Here is a 13,670-nt window from a genome sequence, read left to right as displayed (position 1 = left end):
ATTTATAATTTATACTTTTATTATTAATTTATATTTTTTTAGAGTATGTTTTCTAAATGTTGCCAAATAAATAACTTAAAAAAAATTGTTTTTACCATTTTTATATGAGTGATCTCCTAAATAAATATTAGTTAATCATGTGAGTTAGGAAATAAAGTATTTTATTTCTATAATTTCAAGAATGTGCGTACTAAAAAAATATTGTGGAAATTAATTTGTTGTTTAATCACCAAATATATGGTAGAGACTAATTTGAGGTTTTCTCAAGGCTAATAATGTCACAGTTTTTACAATCGTGTTGCAAGAATAAAAAATTGCTATCATCAGACACGAGTTCAATTTGTTATTCTAAGTTAGTTCTTCCTTTAATTTAATCATCATTTTCTTTATTTTTTGCAGCCTACCTACTGTTTATCGTGTGTATATATATATTTTGATGGAATATATATATGTGTGTGTGTGTAAAAATATATTTATAGTTATTAGATTAGTTTTAATGATTAAAATTAAACATATCTAATAAATAATATTATAAATACATTTATTGAATTTATGATAATATATTTAAAGCTATTGTATTTATAGTAATTATTTTTAATTTTTATTAAAATATATCTAATAAAAATATTAAAATAATTAATTTAATACAATCATAAAAAAATAATTAAACAAATGTACACAAACAATATGTTTTAAAAAAATTGAAATCATATAATAATTAAAAATATTCTATTTTAATATATATTACAACTTTATTTTTGAGATCATTATTATTAGTAAATATATATAATAAATAAATTAAAAATAAACTACTAAAAAATATTTTTTTTTTTAAATTTAATTTATGGATCCGTCCCACTATATCATGTATGTGAAAGGAGTTCGTCATGATGGTTATATCAAATAGCTTAGTACAGCCTGAATCTGTTCACACGAAAAATTAAAGAAGGAACTAACGTTGAAACAGTAACGAACAGGCGAATTGAAAGAACAAAATTCTCTATAAATCGGAATCAAAATGTGTACACCATCGAGCTGGAGTGTCCCTAAGACAAGTTAGTAATAATGCTTTTTTGCCCCGGAAAATTATTAACAATATATATGGATACGAGGGATATATATTGAAATGGAATAATTTTAATTATTATATGATCCCATTTTTTTAAAAAAGTATTGTTTGTGTAAAGTTTTTTAATTATGCTTTTTTATGGTTATATGAAATTAATTATTTTAATATCTTTATTAGATATATTTTAATAAAAATTAAAAATAATGATCATAAATGTAATGACTTTAAATGTATTGTCATAAATTCAATAAATATATTTATAGTGTTATTTATTAGATATGTCTAATCTTAACTATTAAAACTAATTCAATGATTATAAATACATTCTCACATTTTCATATAAAAACGTTATTTTCATATGATATATTATTTTTTGTAAGTAATGTACGTTACGTTGTATGGTCAGTGATGGATTCAGAAAATTTATGTTAGGAAAAAAAAAATAATACACATTACTATTAAAATATATATTAATTTAAATTTAAAAATAAAAAAGTGCATATTTCATCTCTATTATTTGGATCATAATTTAAAATTTTGGGTCGTTGTCCAGGATCAGCTATCAGACTTTTTACATTGAATTCTAAGAACTTCTTTTTATTAGAATAGACTAATGGAATGACTTCATATTCTAGTGGAGAAATATTTTTTTCATTAATATTTCTAAAAATAAAAAAATATATATTCCAAATTAGTAAATTGATCAATTCACTTTAAAAATTTATATGCAACATAATTACATATAATAGAATAAAACAAAAGATAAACAAATAAATAATAAGGATCAAGTTAATAGTCAAAATCGTCCTTGAAAGATACTCCGATCTCCATTTTGATCCTCGAAAGACAAAATTAATCGAAATCGTCCTCGAAAGATACACGACTTGGTCATGTTAGTTATTCCGTCAGTTGGACGATGATGTGTCACGTTAAGTGCCACGTGGCATGATGACGTGGTGGGTTAATACCATGTGTCACAAAATGATTGGTTGACGTGTCAAATTAGTGACACCTGGCACGCCACGTGTCAGATCAGTGACACGTGGCAGTTGACGAGTTAATACTCAAAATGGCCCCTGAAATTTGACCATCGACACAATTTAGCCCTTAAACTTTCAATTGACTCAAATTGTACCCTGAAATTTTGACTCGTATCTCAATTTGGCCCTTTTGACGTTTTTCGTTACCGGAAAGCTGACATGGCAATTTTAAATGACACGTGGCACTGTACGGTTAGATGATGTGGCCAAAATTTTCAAGGCATCAATTTAACCTCTCACAATTTGAATATAAAACCTAACGCAGCCCCAATTCCCCCAAAAGAATTGGATGGTTTGGGTTTGGTAAGGTCTATTCTGGTTAAAGGGGCAACCTTCCAATCCAGTGATGACAAAGTTCTATTGGAGATTAAGAAACTGAACCAACAAGAGAGTAATGTAAAGAATGTCAATAAAAATATTCTAAAAAAACCAACAAAGGTAAAGTGGACTTGTCTGTGCAAGTTGCACTGCAGGAAAAGTCGCAAAGGTACGTGAAATTACCATTATAATTGTATATTTTTGACAATCTTATTTCCAGTGTGTTTGAATTTGCATTGGAGAAGAGAGAAGTGCTTTGAGTTCTCTAAACGTAGAAGTGATTTCTATCTTTAACCCACATTTACCAAAAGTTACAAATTCTAACTTTTTCATTCACCTTTTCAAGTTAGATTAAAATTTATCTTCTGTATACCAATTATGTCTTTCATTATTCATATGTTTGTTTTTTTTATAATATTTTTTTCTAATATTTTCTTATGTATATTATTATTCTTTATAAAATTTTTGTTTTTTTTTATATGAGTTTTTTTTACTGTTATTGTTATTTTCTTTTTGTATGGAATATTTTTTTTATTTTGTATTATGATTCTATTAATCCTATTAGAGTATTAAAGAATACTGAGAATACTAAAAAAATATTAAAATTTATTTAAATATTTAAAATAAAATTATAAAATAACATAAAATAATTATTTAAATTCATATTTTTTTCTGTAATTTTTCATAAGTGATTTTGAATAATGTAATACAAACAATATTTAGTTTATTATAATCTATTTTAAATAAAAATTACCAAACATAAACCAAGTTAATACTAACTCACTTTTGATCAAAATCAATTTTACAAAACCAATTTTATAAAAACTTCCGTTTACAAACGGTAATCCAAACACATACTTCATTGTCTTATTAGAGCAACGAGAAGTGGAAGTACCTTGTTTAACCTTTTTTTTTTGTGTGTGTGTGCATGCGTGTAGCTTGAAGGGGAGTTTGCACTAATTCATCAATCACAATTATCATCGGATGCCACTTTGAACCCAACATCATACTTCAAGATTGGAGAAACTACTACGACAATTTGAGAGAATTGGGCTGCGCTAGGTTTTATGTTCAAATTGTGAGGGGTTAAATTGATGTCTTGAAAATTTTGGCCACATCATCTAATCGTACAGTGCCATGTGTCATTTAAAATTGCCATGTTAGCTTTCCAGTAACGAAAAACATCGAAAGGGCCAAATTGAGGCACGAGTCAAAATTTCAGGGTACAATTTGAGTCAATTAAAAGTTTAAGGACTAATTGCGTCATAGGTCAAATTTCAGGGGTCATTTTGAGTATTAACTCCGCAGTTGACATGTAAAAAAGTTATTTATAATCAAAATAGTCCTTGAAATTTCAGACGTAAGTCATTTTCATCTCTAAAATTTAAAAAATTAATCAAAGTAGTTCTTATATAATTTTTTTTTATTTTTTCTTGATAATATTAAATTTGAAATATTTTTTGATACTACTAATTTTAATAAAAATATAATTGACAAACAAAAAATTAGTAATTGTATCTTTTCTTCTTAAAAATTTTTTCAATAAAATTATATCTCTCCTTTAATTCTTCTCAAAATCTCTCTTATTCTTTTCTATTCTAAAATTTTTTTCTTACATTATTACATATTGCAGGAATATATATATATAATGTATGTATTTGTTAACCTAAACAAAGTTATATGTTCAAAAACAAAATTTATGTATGTTAACCTAAATAAAGTTATACCACTATTTTTTTTCTACATCTTTTTTTTTCATTACGTGGTGTGTCAGGTGTCACTGATCTGACACGTCAACCAATCATCTTGTGACACGTAGCATTAACCCACCACGACATCATGCCACATGACACGTCATCATCCAACTGACGGAAAGACTAACGTGACCAAGTCGTGTATCTTTCGGGGACGATTTCGATTAATTTTATTTTTGAGAACTAAAATGGAGATTGAAATATCTTTTAGGGACAATTTTGACTATTAACTCAATAAGGATCACTAAATTGAGAATAAAATAAAATATATAAATTCATGAATAGAATAAAAAAATAGCTTAATACCTAAACTATAATTGTTTGAATTAAAATTTGTAATTGAAAATATCAAAAATAGAAACAATGAAATTGAAAGATACATAGAGTCATATAGAGCTATATAAAATAAAATGGAGAATTTAAAATTTACCTTTTGATGAAGAGAAGATGACCACTAGACAAGGAATAGAAAAAAAAGATTGAAAATATGAAACTAAGAAGAGGGTTTAAGAGAATAAATGAGTGACGGCTGGAATCTGAGAATAGAAGAAGACTAAATTTAATTAGGTTAACTAATAGTCAAAATAATAGAAAGATAAAGTGGGTTTGGGGATTTTAATAATTAGGCTTAATTTATTTGTAGTGGGATTATTTAAAATTTAAAATAGGGGCATGTTATATATATATATATATATGGTAATCAGTGGCTAAGTGAAGGGGGGTTGAATCTTAGCTACCTTTTTTGTAGAATATTACTTTTGCCCTTATAAAAAAATTTTAGGAGATATTTTTACTTTTGTCTCATAAGAAGTTGAGAGACATTTTCATTTTGTCTCATAATAGATTGAGAGACATTTTTCATTTTGTCTTCTGAGTGCCAGAAGCATAAACGAAGCAGAGAAGAGAGAATCATACCTAGATGTATCCTGGTTCAGCTGCTAAGTGCAATGTAGCTTACATCCAGTCTTATCACAACAGTGACAGAATTTCACTAACTTTCAACAGAAATACATTCACTAATTCTCCCTAGAATCTACCCAATTCTATCTGGGACAAGTCCAGATTTTAACCCAACCTGAACTTAACTAGGACTTACCCTAACTTTCAACAGTAAAGTGCTCACCCAACTTGTAAGGGAACAAGTCCAGATTCTAACCCAACCTGAACTTGACTAGGATTCAAACCTAGCTTTCAACCGTAAAGTGCTAACCCAATTTGTAAGGAAATTCCCTCATGATCATGACAACAAAACAGAAATACATACAAAGAATTTCTGAGATAACTATGACTTTTTCTTTAACTCTCTTCTTTTTTTCACTCATTGGCTTTTTCTTACAAAACCTCACATTTTGCCTTTTACCAATGAAACACAGATAGACTAAACTGAGAAAAAGAAATATTCAATGAAAGTCATGAAGGAGAAGAATAAACAGCTCAAAGAGCTATGGGAACCCAAACGTGTGCTCTCACTCCTTACCTTCAACCCTTGGCCGTTCACCCTTAATATAGAAGAGTGAAGTTTCCAAAGTTGAATCACGTTTAACCCTAGCACTGTCTTCTTCTCCAACATCAGAGTAGCGGCGGCTTCATGAGAGAGAGAGAGAGAGAGAGAGAGAGAGAGAGAGAGAGAGAGAGCCCGAATCTGTTGCATGCATCTCTCTCATCCTTTTTCATCCATCTTCTTCAATCTTGGCCATTGATCTTGACTTTGGCCCTAAGATTTGATTCTGAATGTTGATGTGGTTCTGACCCAGGACAGCTTCAAGTTTTCTATTTTTGCTTCTTCCTTCTTGAGACTTAGAGGCTATCCTCTTCACAGAAATGGAAATGAATCTTTGCTGTGCTTTCAAGATAGATTTGCTTCATGAATCGAGACCTTTCTTTCCTTACATGGCAAAGAAATCTTTTGGTCCTTTTTCACAGATTTTTCCTTTTGTGGAACAAATCCTTCATAGCTTTTCTTCAAATCTTTCTTCTGAGACTTCTACTTTCTTTTATCATATTCCTTGAAAGATTGATGTGACCGAAGCAGAGGAGAGAGAAGGAAAAAGGAAGAAAGCTTTCGAGAGAAGCATTAAATAGAATTAAATCAAATTGAATTTTCGCTTTCATTACTCAAGACATGAAGTAACGTGTAAGACTTTTGGTTATCAAGGAATAAAGTTAATTAAGTTGGAATTTGAGTTTCAGTAACCAAGAATGATAACTTTGCAAAGTGGGATCCTTTGATTTTGTGATCACCGTATAGGTTATTGAAGGTTTTGGGCAACTTTGGTTCTCTTCTTTTTAATTCATCAAGTTTGTTTCATGGGCTTGTGATTGGACTTGTATTTTCTTTCTCAAATTTCAGCCACTAAATTTTGGATCAAGTATTTGTGATGGTGTTTGACCAAAGAGAGTGTTGACTTGGGTTTTAGACATTTGTTCCTTGGGCCAACTTGTTTCTTTTTATTTTCTACATATGTGGCTTGTTTTCTTTTTCTTGGTTCAGCCGTTTCCCATTTTAGATAAAGACTTAAAGTTATAGAGTGGACTTGCTTAATGAATGATCATTGTGTGAGACATATTATGTGCATGCATGGGCCATACGAGGTTTGGGCTACATTTCAACCAAACAAATCACACAATAATATTTAATCATTATGTTAATCATAATTTAGTTCTCTAAACTCAATATATATATATATATATATATATATATATATATATATATATATATATATTATTTAAAAAAATAAAATGGGAGTGGGACAAGTGCCCCTCATTACTATGCATGGGTCTATGTTTGGACACTATTTTTTTTTACCAAAAATAAAAAAACTCAAACCTACAATCTCTTAAATGAGTATAAAAAGTTTATATCATTTAAATTATAACTCATTGGCAGGCCTTACTTTGTTTGATGGATTATATATTATGAAAATTATAATAAAAAAATGGATTGTTAATCTCCATAAATCACTCGGATGGTACTATGGTAGCATGCTAGCAATGAAATTAAATAGTTTATATTAGCTTCGATATTGAAGATAAGATAGTCCAATAACGTGGACGAAGAGGGAAGGGAAAATATAAAATGCGTGTATTATCAATTTGAACCCGCGTTTTGGAAACTAAATTAAAATATATGTATCTCATCAAAGTGTTCAAAGCACGGGATACGAATGCGTAATAATTCGTTAGAAAACACTGTCCGTCTATTAATGTATTGTTTATAAAGAGTCAATATTGTATTTCATATGAAATATTTATAAGAATACTTTTTAAAATAATAATTTTAATCTATATGATTAAAATATCGAATGCTAATGCGTAAAGTTCTTTTATATTAATAATATTCACAAACTAAAATTATTGAGGAAAACTTAAAAGTTAAAACATCCTAAGTAACCTTTTGATTAACTTGTATTGAATAATTTGGATGCTGATTGTCTTCTAGGTAGAGTTGTGAATATAGTACTTCCGTATGAAATGAATATTGGAGAAATAATTTATTTTAATAAATAAATATAAAATAGCGCCAAGAGAATATAATAATATGATAAGAAAATTAAGTGGAGACAATTTGTTTATTTATTTGATGATTGGCGAATCTAATAATGGCAGGACATTTAGGTGTGATAATATAAGCAAGGGCTGGTAATCTAACAGAATCTGGAATAATTGGTGATGCCATCTGTGCTCACAAAATAAAGAAGCTTGACCCGTCCCGTACTTAGTTATTAACGTTGTCATTTGAAAAATAAGTAAATATTAAACAGAAGAAGAAGAAAAGAGATAGAAGCAGCAGCACACGGAAATGACATCACTCAAAAAGCTGCACACAGCTTCAATGGAGCTGGAGTTCAAGTGGTAGTTTCTAGTTCCTACAAACACAGAAGACAGAACTAGTATATTATATATATTCAATTTGTTTCCCTTGGCTCGGGAGAAGAAGTGATGGCTGAGGCAGTGGTGGTTCCCAACAAGAACAAGGAGAGCAGCCTCCTCCTGGGCCGCTTCGAGATAGGAAAGCTCCTGGGCCACGGAACCTTCGCGAAGGTGTACCACGCGCGCAACATCAAGACCGGTGAGGGCGTCGCCATCAAGGTCATCGACAAGGAGAAGATCCTCAAGGGCGGCCTCGTCTCCCACATCAAGCGCGAGATCTCCATCCTCCGCCGCGTCCGCCACCCTAACATCGTCCAGCTCTTCGAAGTTATGGCCACCAAATCCAAGATCTACTTCGTCATGGAGTACGTCCGCGGCGGCGAGCTCTTCAACAAGGTCGCCAAAGGCCGCCTCAAGGAAGACCTCGCTCGAAAGTACTTCCAGCAACTCATCTCCGCCGTCTCCTTCTGCCACAACAGAGGCGTCTTCCACCGCGACCTAAAACCGGAGAATCTCTTGCTGGACGAGAACGGCGACCTTAAGGTCTCCGATTTCGGCCTGAGCGCCGTTTCTGATCAGATTAGGCAGGATGGCTTGTTCCACACCTTTTGCGGAACCCCTGCTTACGTGGCACCTGAGGTTCTTGCCAGGAAGGGTTACGACGCAGCGAAGGTTGATATCTGGTCCTGTGGCGTCGTTTTGTTCGTTCTCATGGCTGGCTATTTACCTTTCCATGATCGCAACGTTATGGCTATGTATAAGAAGATCTACAAGGGCGAGTTTCGCTGTCCTAGGTGGTTTTCCCCCGAATTGTCCAGGCTTGTTGCTAAGCTTCTTGATACTAATCCTGACAGGAGGATTTCCATTCCGGACATCATGGAGAATCGCTGGTTCAAGAAAGGCTTTAAGCAGATTAAGTTCCATATTGAGGATGACAATAAGGTTGTGCAGCACGTTGCTGGTGGTGGTAATGATGCTGATTCTTCATCTGATTTGTCAGAAACAGATGAGTTTGAGGCCGAGGAAAGTGCCAGGAGGAGGAGGAGGAACAGCGCTTTGTTGCCACGGCCGGCGAGTTTGAATGCGTTTGATATCATATCGTTTTCTCCTGGTTTTGATCTCTCTGGCTTGTTTGAGGAGAAGGGTGACGAGGCGAGGTTTGTTTCCGGTGCGCCGGTTTCCAAGATCATATCGAAATTGGAGGAGATTGCTCAGTTGGTGAGCTTCACGGTGAGGAAGAAGGACTGCAGGGTAAGTTTGGAAGGTTCCAGAGAAGGCGTGAAGGGACCACTTACCATTGCTGCTGAGATTTTTGAGTTGACGCCTTCTCTGGTTGTGGTGGAGGTGAAGAAGAAAGGAGGGGATAGAGAGGAGTATGAGAGGTTCTGCAACACTGAATTGAAGCCAGGGTTGCAGAATTTGATGGTTGAGGACGAATCTCAACCTCAGTCTCACTCGGAAACTGCAACTGCATCTTCTTCACCATTACCTTCACCCACTGATGAACTCTCTCAACTGCGTACACTTTCTGACTCTGCAATCCACTTACCTTCTGAACTTGAATCTTTGAACCTAGATACATGAAGAGAGCAATCGTTACCTTCTCTCTTTTTTTTCTTTTTTGTGTACGGTAAATTTTCAGGTTTTCTCCTGCATTTCCCTGTAAGAAGGCTAATCTACGATATAGTGAAAGGATGAGCACACGTTTCCACATTACTTGGCTTAATTGGCAGATTCATGTGTAACTTTGTAACATCTATTAGTTTTTCATTCTTTATTAGTTTATTGTAGCTAATGTGAAAAGAATAAGAAACCAATTTCCCGTTAATTAATCTGTGTAGTATTCGGCAATGGCTTTGGTTTTTACTTTTTAGTCTTTCAGATTTCGGTTTGATTTGGAAAATGGAACCATTCAAAGGACATTTTAGAATTCACCAATTGTTGCCTTTTATATACAGTACCAAATCGGATTTAGAACTCAGATATCTTCTACAAAGGCATATGAAAGCTACGACTATTCAGGGCAACAAATAGATAAGTAAAAAGGTAGGTTGAGGACAATGTGACACTATCCAATTTGGTAGGTAAATGCAGTGTCATTTAGCAATAGAAATAGTAGAATGGTAGTTAAGTGTAAAACAAGTAGTTATCAGGATCCCAAAAAAAAAAAATGGTAGGAATTCTGTTGGGTTCATCCCAATGGATAACATTCACTTCATCCAAAGCATGCTTAATTTTCGTTGGAGCTCGCTCCTTACATATCCCCGCAATAAAATAATCTTAAGGGCATAGCTTTCAGTACTGAATGCTTCCAATTGCATCTGGCCCTACATTGTAACAAGTGGTGCATGTTGTTTACTAAAATTGTTGCTTTTACAGAACAGACACCATTAGTAAGTTGAAGCCTCAGCCACTTGCCTATGGGGGACCATAATGATGATGATAATAATAATTATCATAATATCATAGGTGTCAAGTATGCAAACCAAAATTCTAAGGTCTTTCTTTTTTTTTTTTTTCTTTTTTTAGGATTTTCAAATTTTTTGAATTGAATATTGTTATGTAGCTAGTTTCTTAGTTTCGGTAGTCTTGTTAGAAAAACAAATATCTAAGTGTAAGATTGAGCAGGTTCCAGCACTAATATATGATTTCTTGAACAATTAACACACTCTTTTATGCTGATGTAATAGAAGACTTTGATCTGTAGGGGTTGAACTATAAAAAATCGTTGTCTACTTGTCTTGTTGAAATAATACAGATTGCAATGTTTGTTGCTTTCTGTGTGGTCCAGATCAACATCAACCAGCATTTGTTTCCAATAATTCAATACTAGCTAGTACCCATGGTGGCTTATGGAACGAACTACAAGCAACTATTTTGCTAAGTTTTCTTTGTTCATATCTTCACTTTGTTATTATTTGTATGTGTTCTAAACTGGATTTATTTTATAAGAAAGTCTAGAGACATACTTTTATTAAAATTTGGTCAGCATTTAATTACTAAAAAAAGTAAGTAATTTCACACAATTGGATAAAATTTCACACCATTAAAAACATCAATAATAACTAATTGATGGCTACAAATCACAAATTTTACTGGCTCCTTAACACTCCTCTTTATTTACCTCTGAAATGGAAAACTAATTAATAAAAGGAAAAGTATATGGAACCAAAAAACCGTTTAATTAAAATAATTTTTTGAATAATATGTTTAAAAACCGCTCCTGAAATCATGGAGCACAAACAATAAAAACATTTTCCCCCTCTATTATCGGTTCCTTAAATCATACATGGCATAATTAATAAATATTTAAATTTTAATATCTTTCCATGTAAAATAATTTTAATTATGTAAATAATCCATGATTTAGATAGGATATTCATGAAAGGAAAATGTATAATTTCGTATAGAGTATGTTGTAAATTTTTCCTTACAATAATAATAAATAATAGATACCGTATTGCTAATTTGACAATAAGTGACTCAAAAACTGGCTAGTAACGACAAAACTCCAAACTGCTTTCACCTAAATTATGGAAAAATAGAAGGGAGGATAATTTGGATTGATCGTCAAATTAAAAAATAATTGCTCTGCCGATGCATTTTGTACTTTAAATCATTTATTTATAGATTCGAGGCATTTTTTCCTTTATTTGGCCCGCAATCACTTTGTTTGGAGATAATATGACAATTTAATATTTTACAGTAATACGTTTATACATATATAATTTCATATAAATGTCACAGAGCTGATATACAACTATACATACATGTGACAAAATTTAACAGTATTGGTGGCTGAAAGGCATAGTCTTTGTATTTCACATGTCGATGCTTAATCCTCTCAAATAGTGTTTTGGGCTTTTGGCAAATTAGAAGTTTAGAATCACTTTTGATTTTTCCATATAAAAGAGTCATGCGAATAAGCCGCTTAACAATATTCACAGTTTTGCTGAGAAAAACCAAACACCATTTTCTTTAATAAAAAAACAAAGATATGCTAATAAATAATCCGGTAAGACCTTTTTGCCCTTGTATAAAGTATGAAAAGTACAAACGCCTGGATTGTTGAAAGTGGAAGAGTACCAGATACCACTTCCTGTTCCTTTGTCCGTATTAAAAATGGAAGTACAACAAATCCATGCATGGCAAAATTTTTGTGGTGTCATGCTTCCTGACACTCCAGCATCATATTATATAGATAGGTATCGTAAGAGCTACAGCTTGGTGTTTTTCTTATATGATGTTCTTTTCTTTACCGCCTAAATCTTTTTTTTTTTACCAAAGATATGAGACTCGAACCCGCAACATTTTAATTGAGTATGGGGAGACTATGCCATTTGAGCTATTATTCATTGGCTAAAAATTTGAAAAGATAAAAGACTCGAATCCGCAACCTCTTAATTGAGTATAGGGAGTCTATGTCATTTGAGCTATTACTCATTGGTCATATACCTACCTGTTTATATCCTTTAATTTCATGTAATTTAATAGGAGTAAATCAGCTTAACTATACCGTCGCATATTTCATTATTAGTATAGATTTCAAAACGGGAACTTATGAACACTGTTGTTTAGCCTAGATTATCACTTTGTTTAATTAATTAGAAGTTATTTTCTGGAGACGTCATAATCTAGATTCCTCGATCTTATTTTGAGTGCTGGGCGATTTTGGTCCGCAGAAATTTTCAAAGGAGTGTTAAGGTCACCAAATTTGATTTAGGTGATCTTATAGTAAAATGATGGGAACCGTAGCCATTGCCCATTGGACTATAACTTTTCAAGTTGTGAAGGGTGATTAACAAAAGGGACTAGTGAAAAAATTATTTTATCGATATATAATAAGATAAGTTATCATAGGTCAATCACTTGTAACATTTTTTCGATCGGCACTCTCACACGGCATTATCCATTTATTGGAAGTCATATATGTAAATCAAAATGAAAAAGCTTTTTTTTTTTTTTTTTTTTTGTGAGTGAGGGGGTTCAAAGACTCCAAACAGAACAAAACAATAATTAGACAAATTCTCTATAAAAGAGAACAGCAGCTACATCTGTTACAAAAATGTGTGTAATCTCAGCAGGGACCGAATTAGAAGTATGCAAATCAAAAGAGAGGTGTTGTTCTTTCTTTGCTAAATGGTTTTTCTGGGAACATGAATCTAATATACTTGAGAGATTTGGTTGGCATAGAGCTTAATCTCTTCAACAAAGAAAGAGCACGGGTGGCCCACAGGACAGTTATGAGAGATAAATTTTAGAACAGCAAATGTTAAGGTGATTGATGCTGATGAATTATGTCATGTCTGATGCATGAATTATTGCTTCAACACTTTCATATACTTAATCTATATTTAAAGTTTATTGCTTGGAATTTTGATATAAATACTGTGATACTTTTATAATTCTTTTGTGGTGAGATGATGCATACATATACATTATACAATGTATTGCGTTGATTGTGGTTACTCTGATTAAAAAAAAATTTTGCCAATGACCATCTTCCAAACGATTTATATAGTTAGAACTAAACTAAACATAATTTTTCTAAATGGCTAGAAACATGCACGAGTTATATACATTGTTTGTGAATTAAAAATTTAATGGTTTAGTAATAAT

At 32.0% G+C, this 13,670-nt stretch overlaps 1 protein-coding gene across 1 annotated transcript; it reads left to right on the top strand.

Moving 5' to 3' along the window:
- Positions 1-7,733: 7,733 nt before the first annotated feature.
- On the top strand, positions 7,734-9,879 carry LOC107632185 (CBL-interacting serine/threonine-protein kinase 12). Its single transcript, XM_016335863.3, has one exon. The coding sequence runs from the start codon at positions 8,121-8,123 to the stop codon at positions 9,633-9,635; it is 1,515 nt and encodes a 504-aa protein (XP_016191349.1). The 5' UTR covers positions 7,734-8,120; the 3' UTR covers positions 9,636-9,879.
- Positions 9,880-13,670: the final 3,791 nt, after the last annotated feature.

The sequence above is a fragment of the Arachis ipaensis genome, chromosome B10 (assembly GCF_059453495.1).
Source record: "Arachis ipaensis isolate K30076 ecotype BB chromosome B10, ASM5945349v1, whole genome shotgun sequence".
NCBI lineage: Eukaryota > Viridiplantae > Streptophyta > Magnoliopsida > Fabales > Fabaceae > Arachis > Arachis ipaensis.
This window is presented reverse-complemented; position numbering and strand designations above follow the sequence as displayed.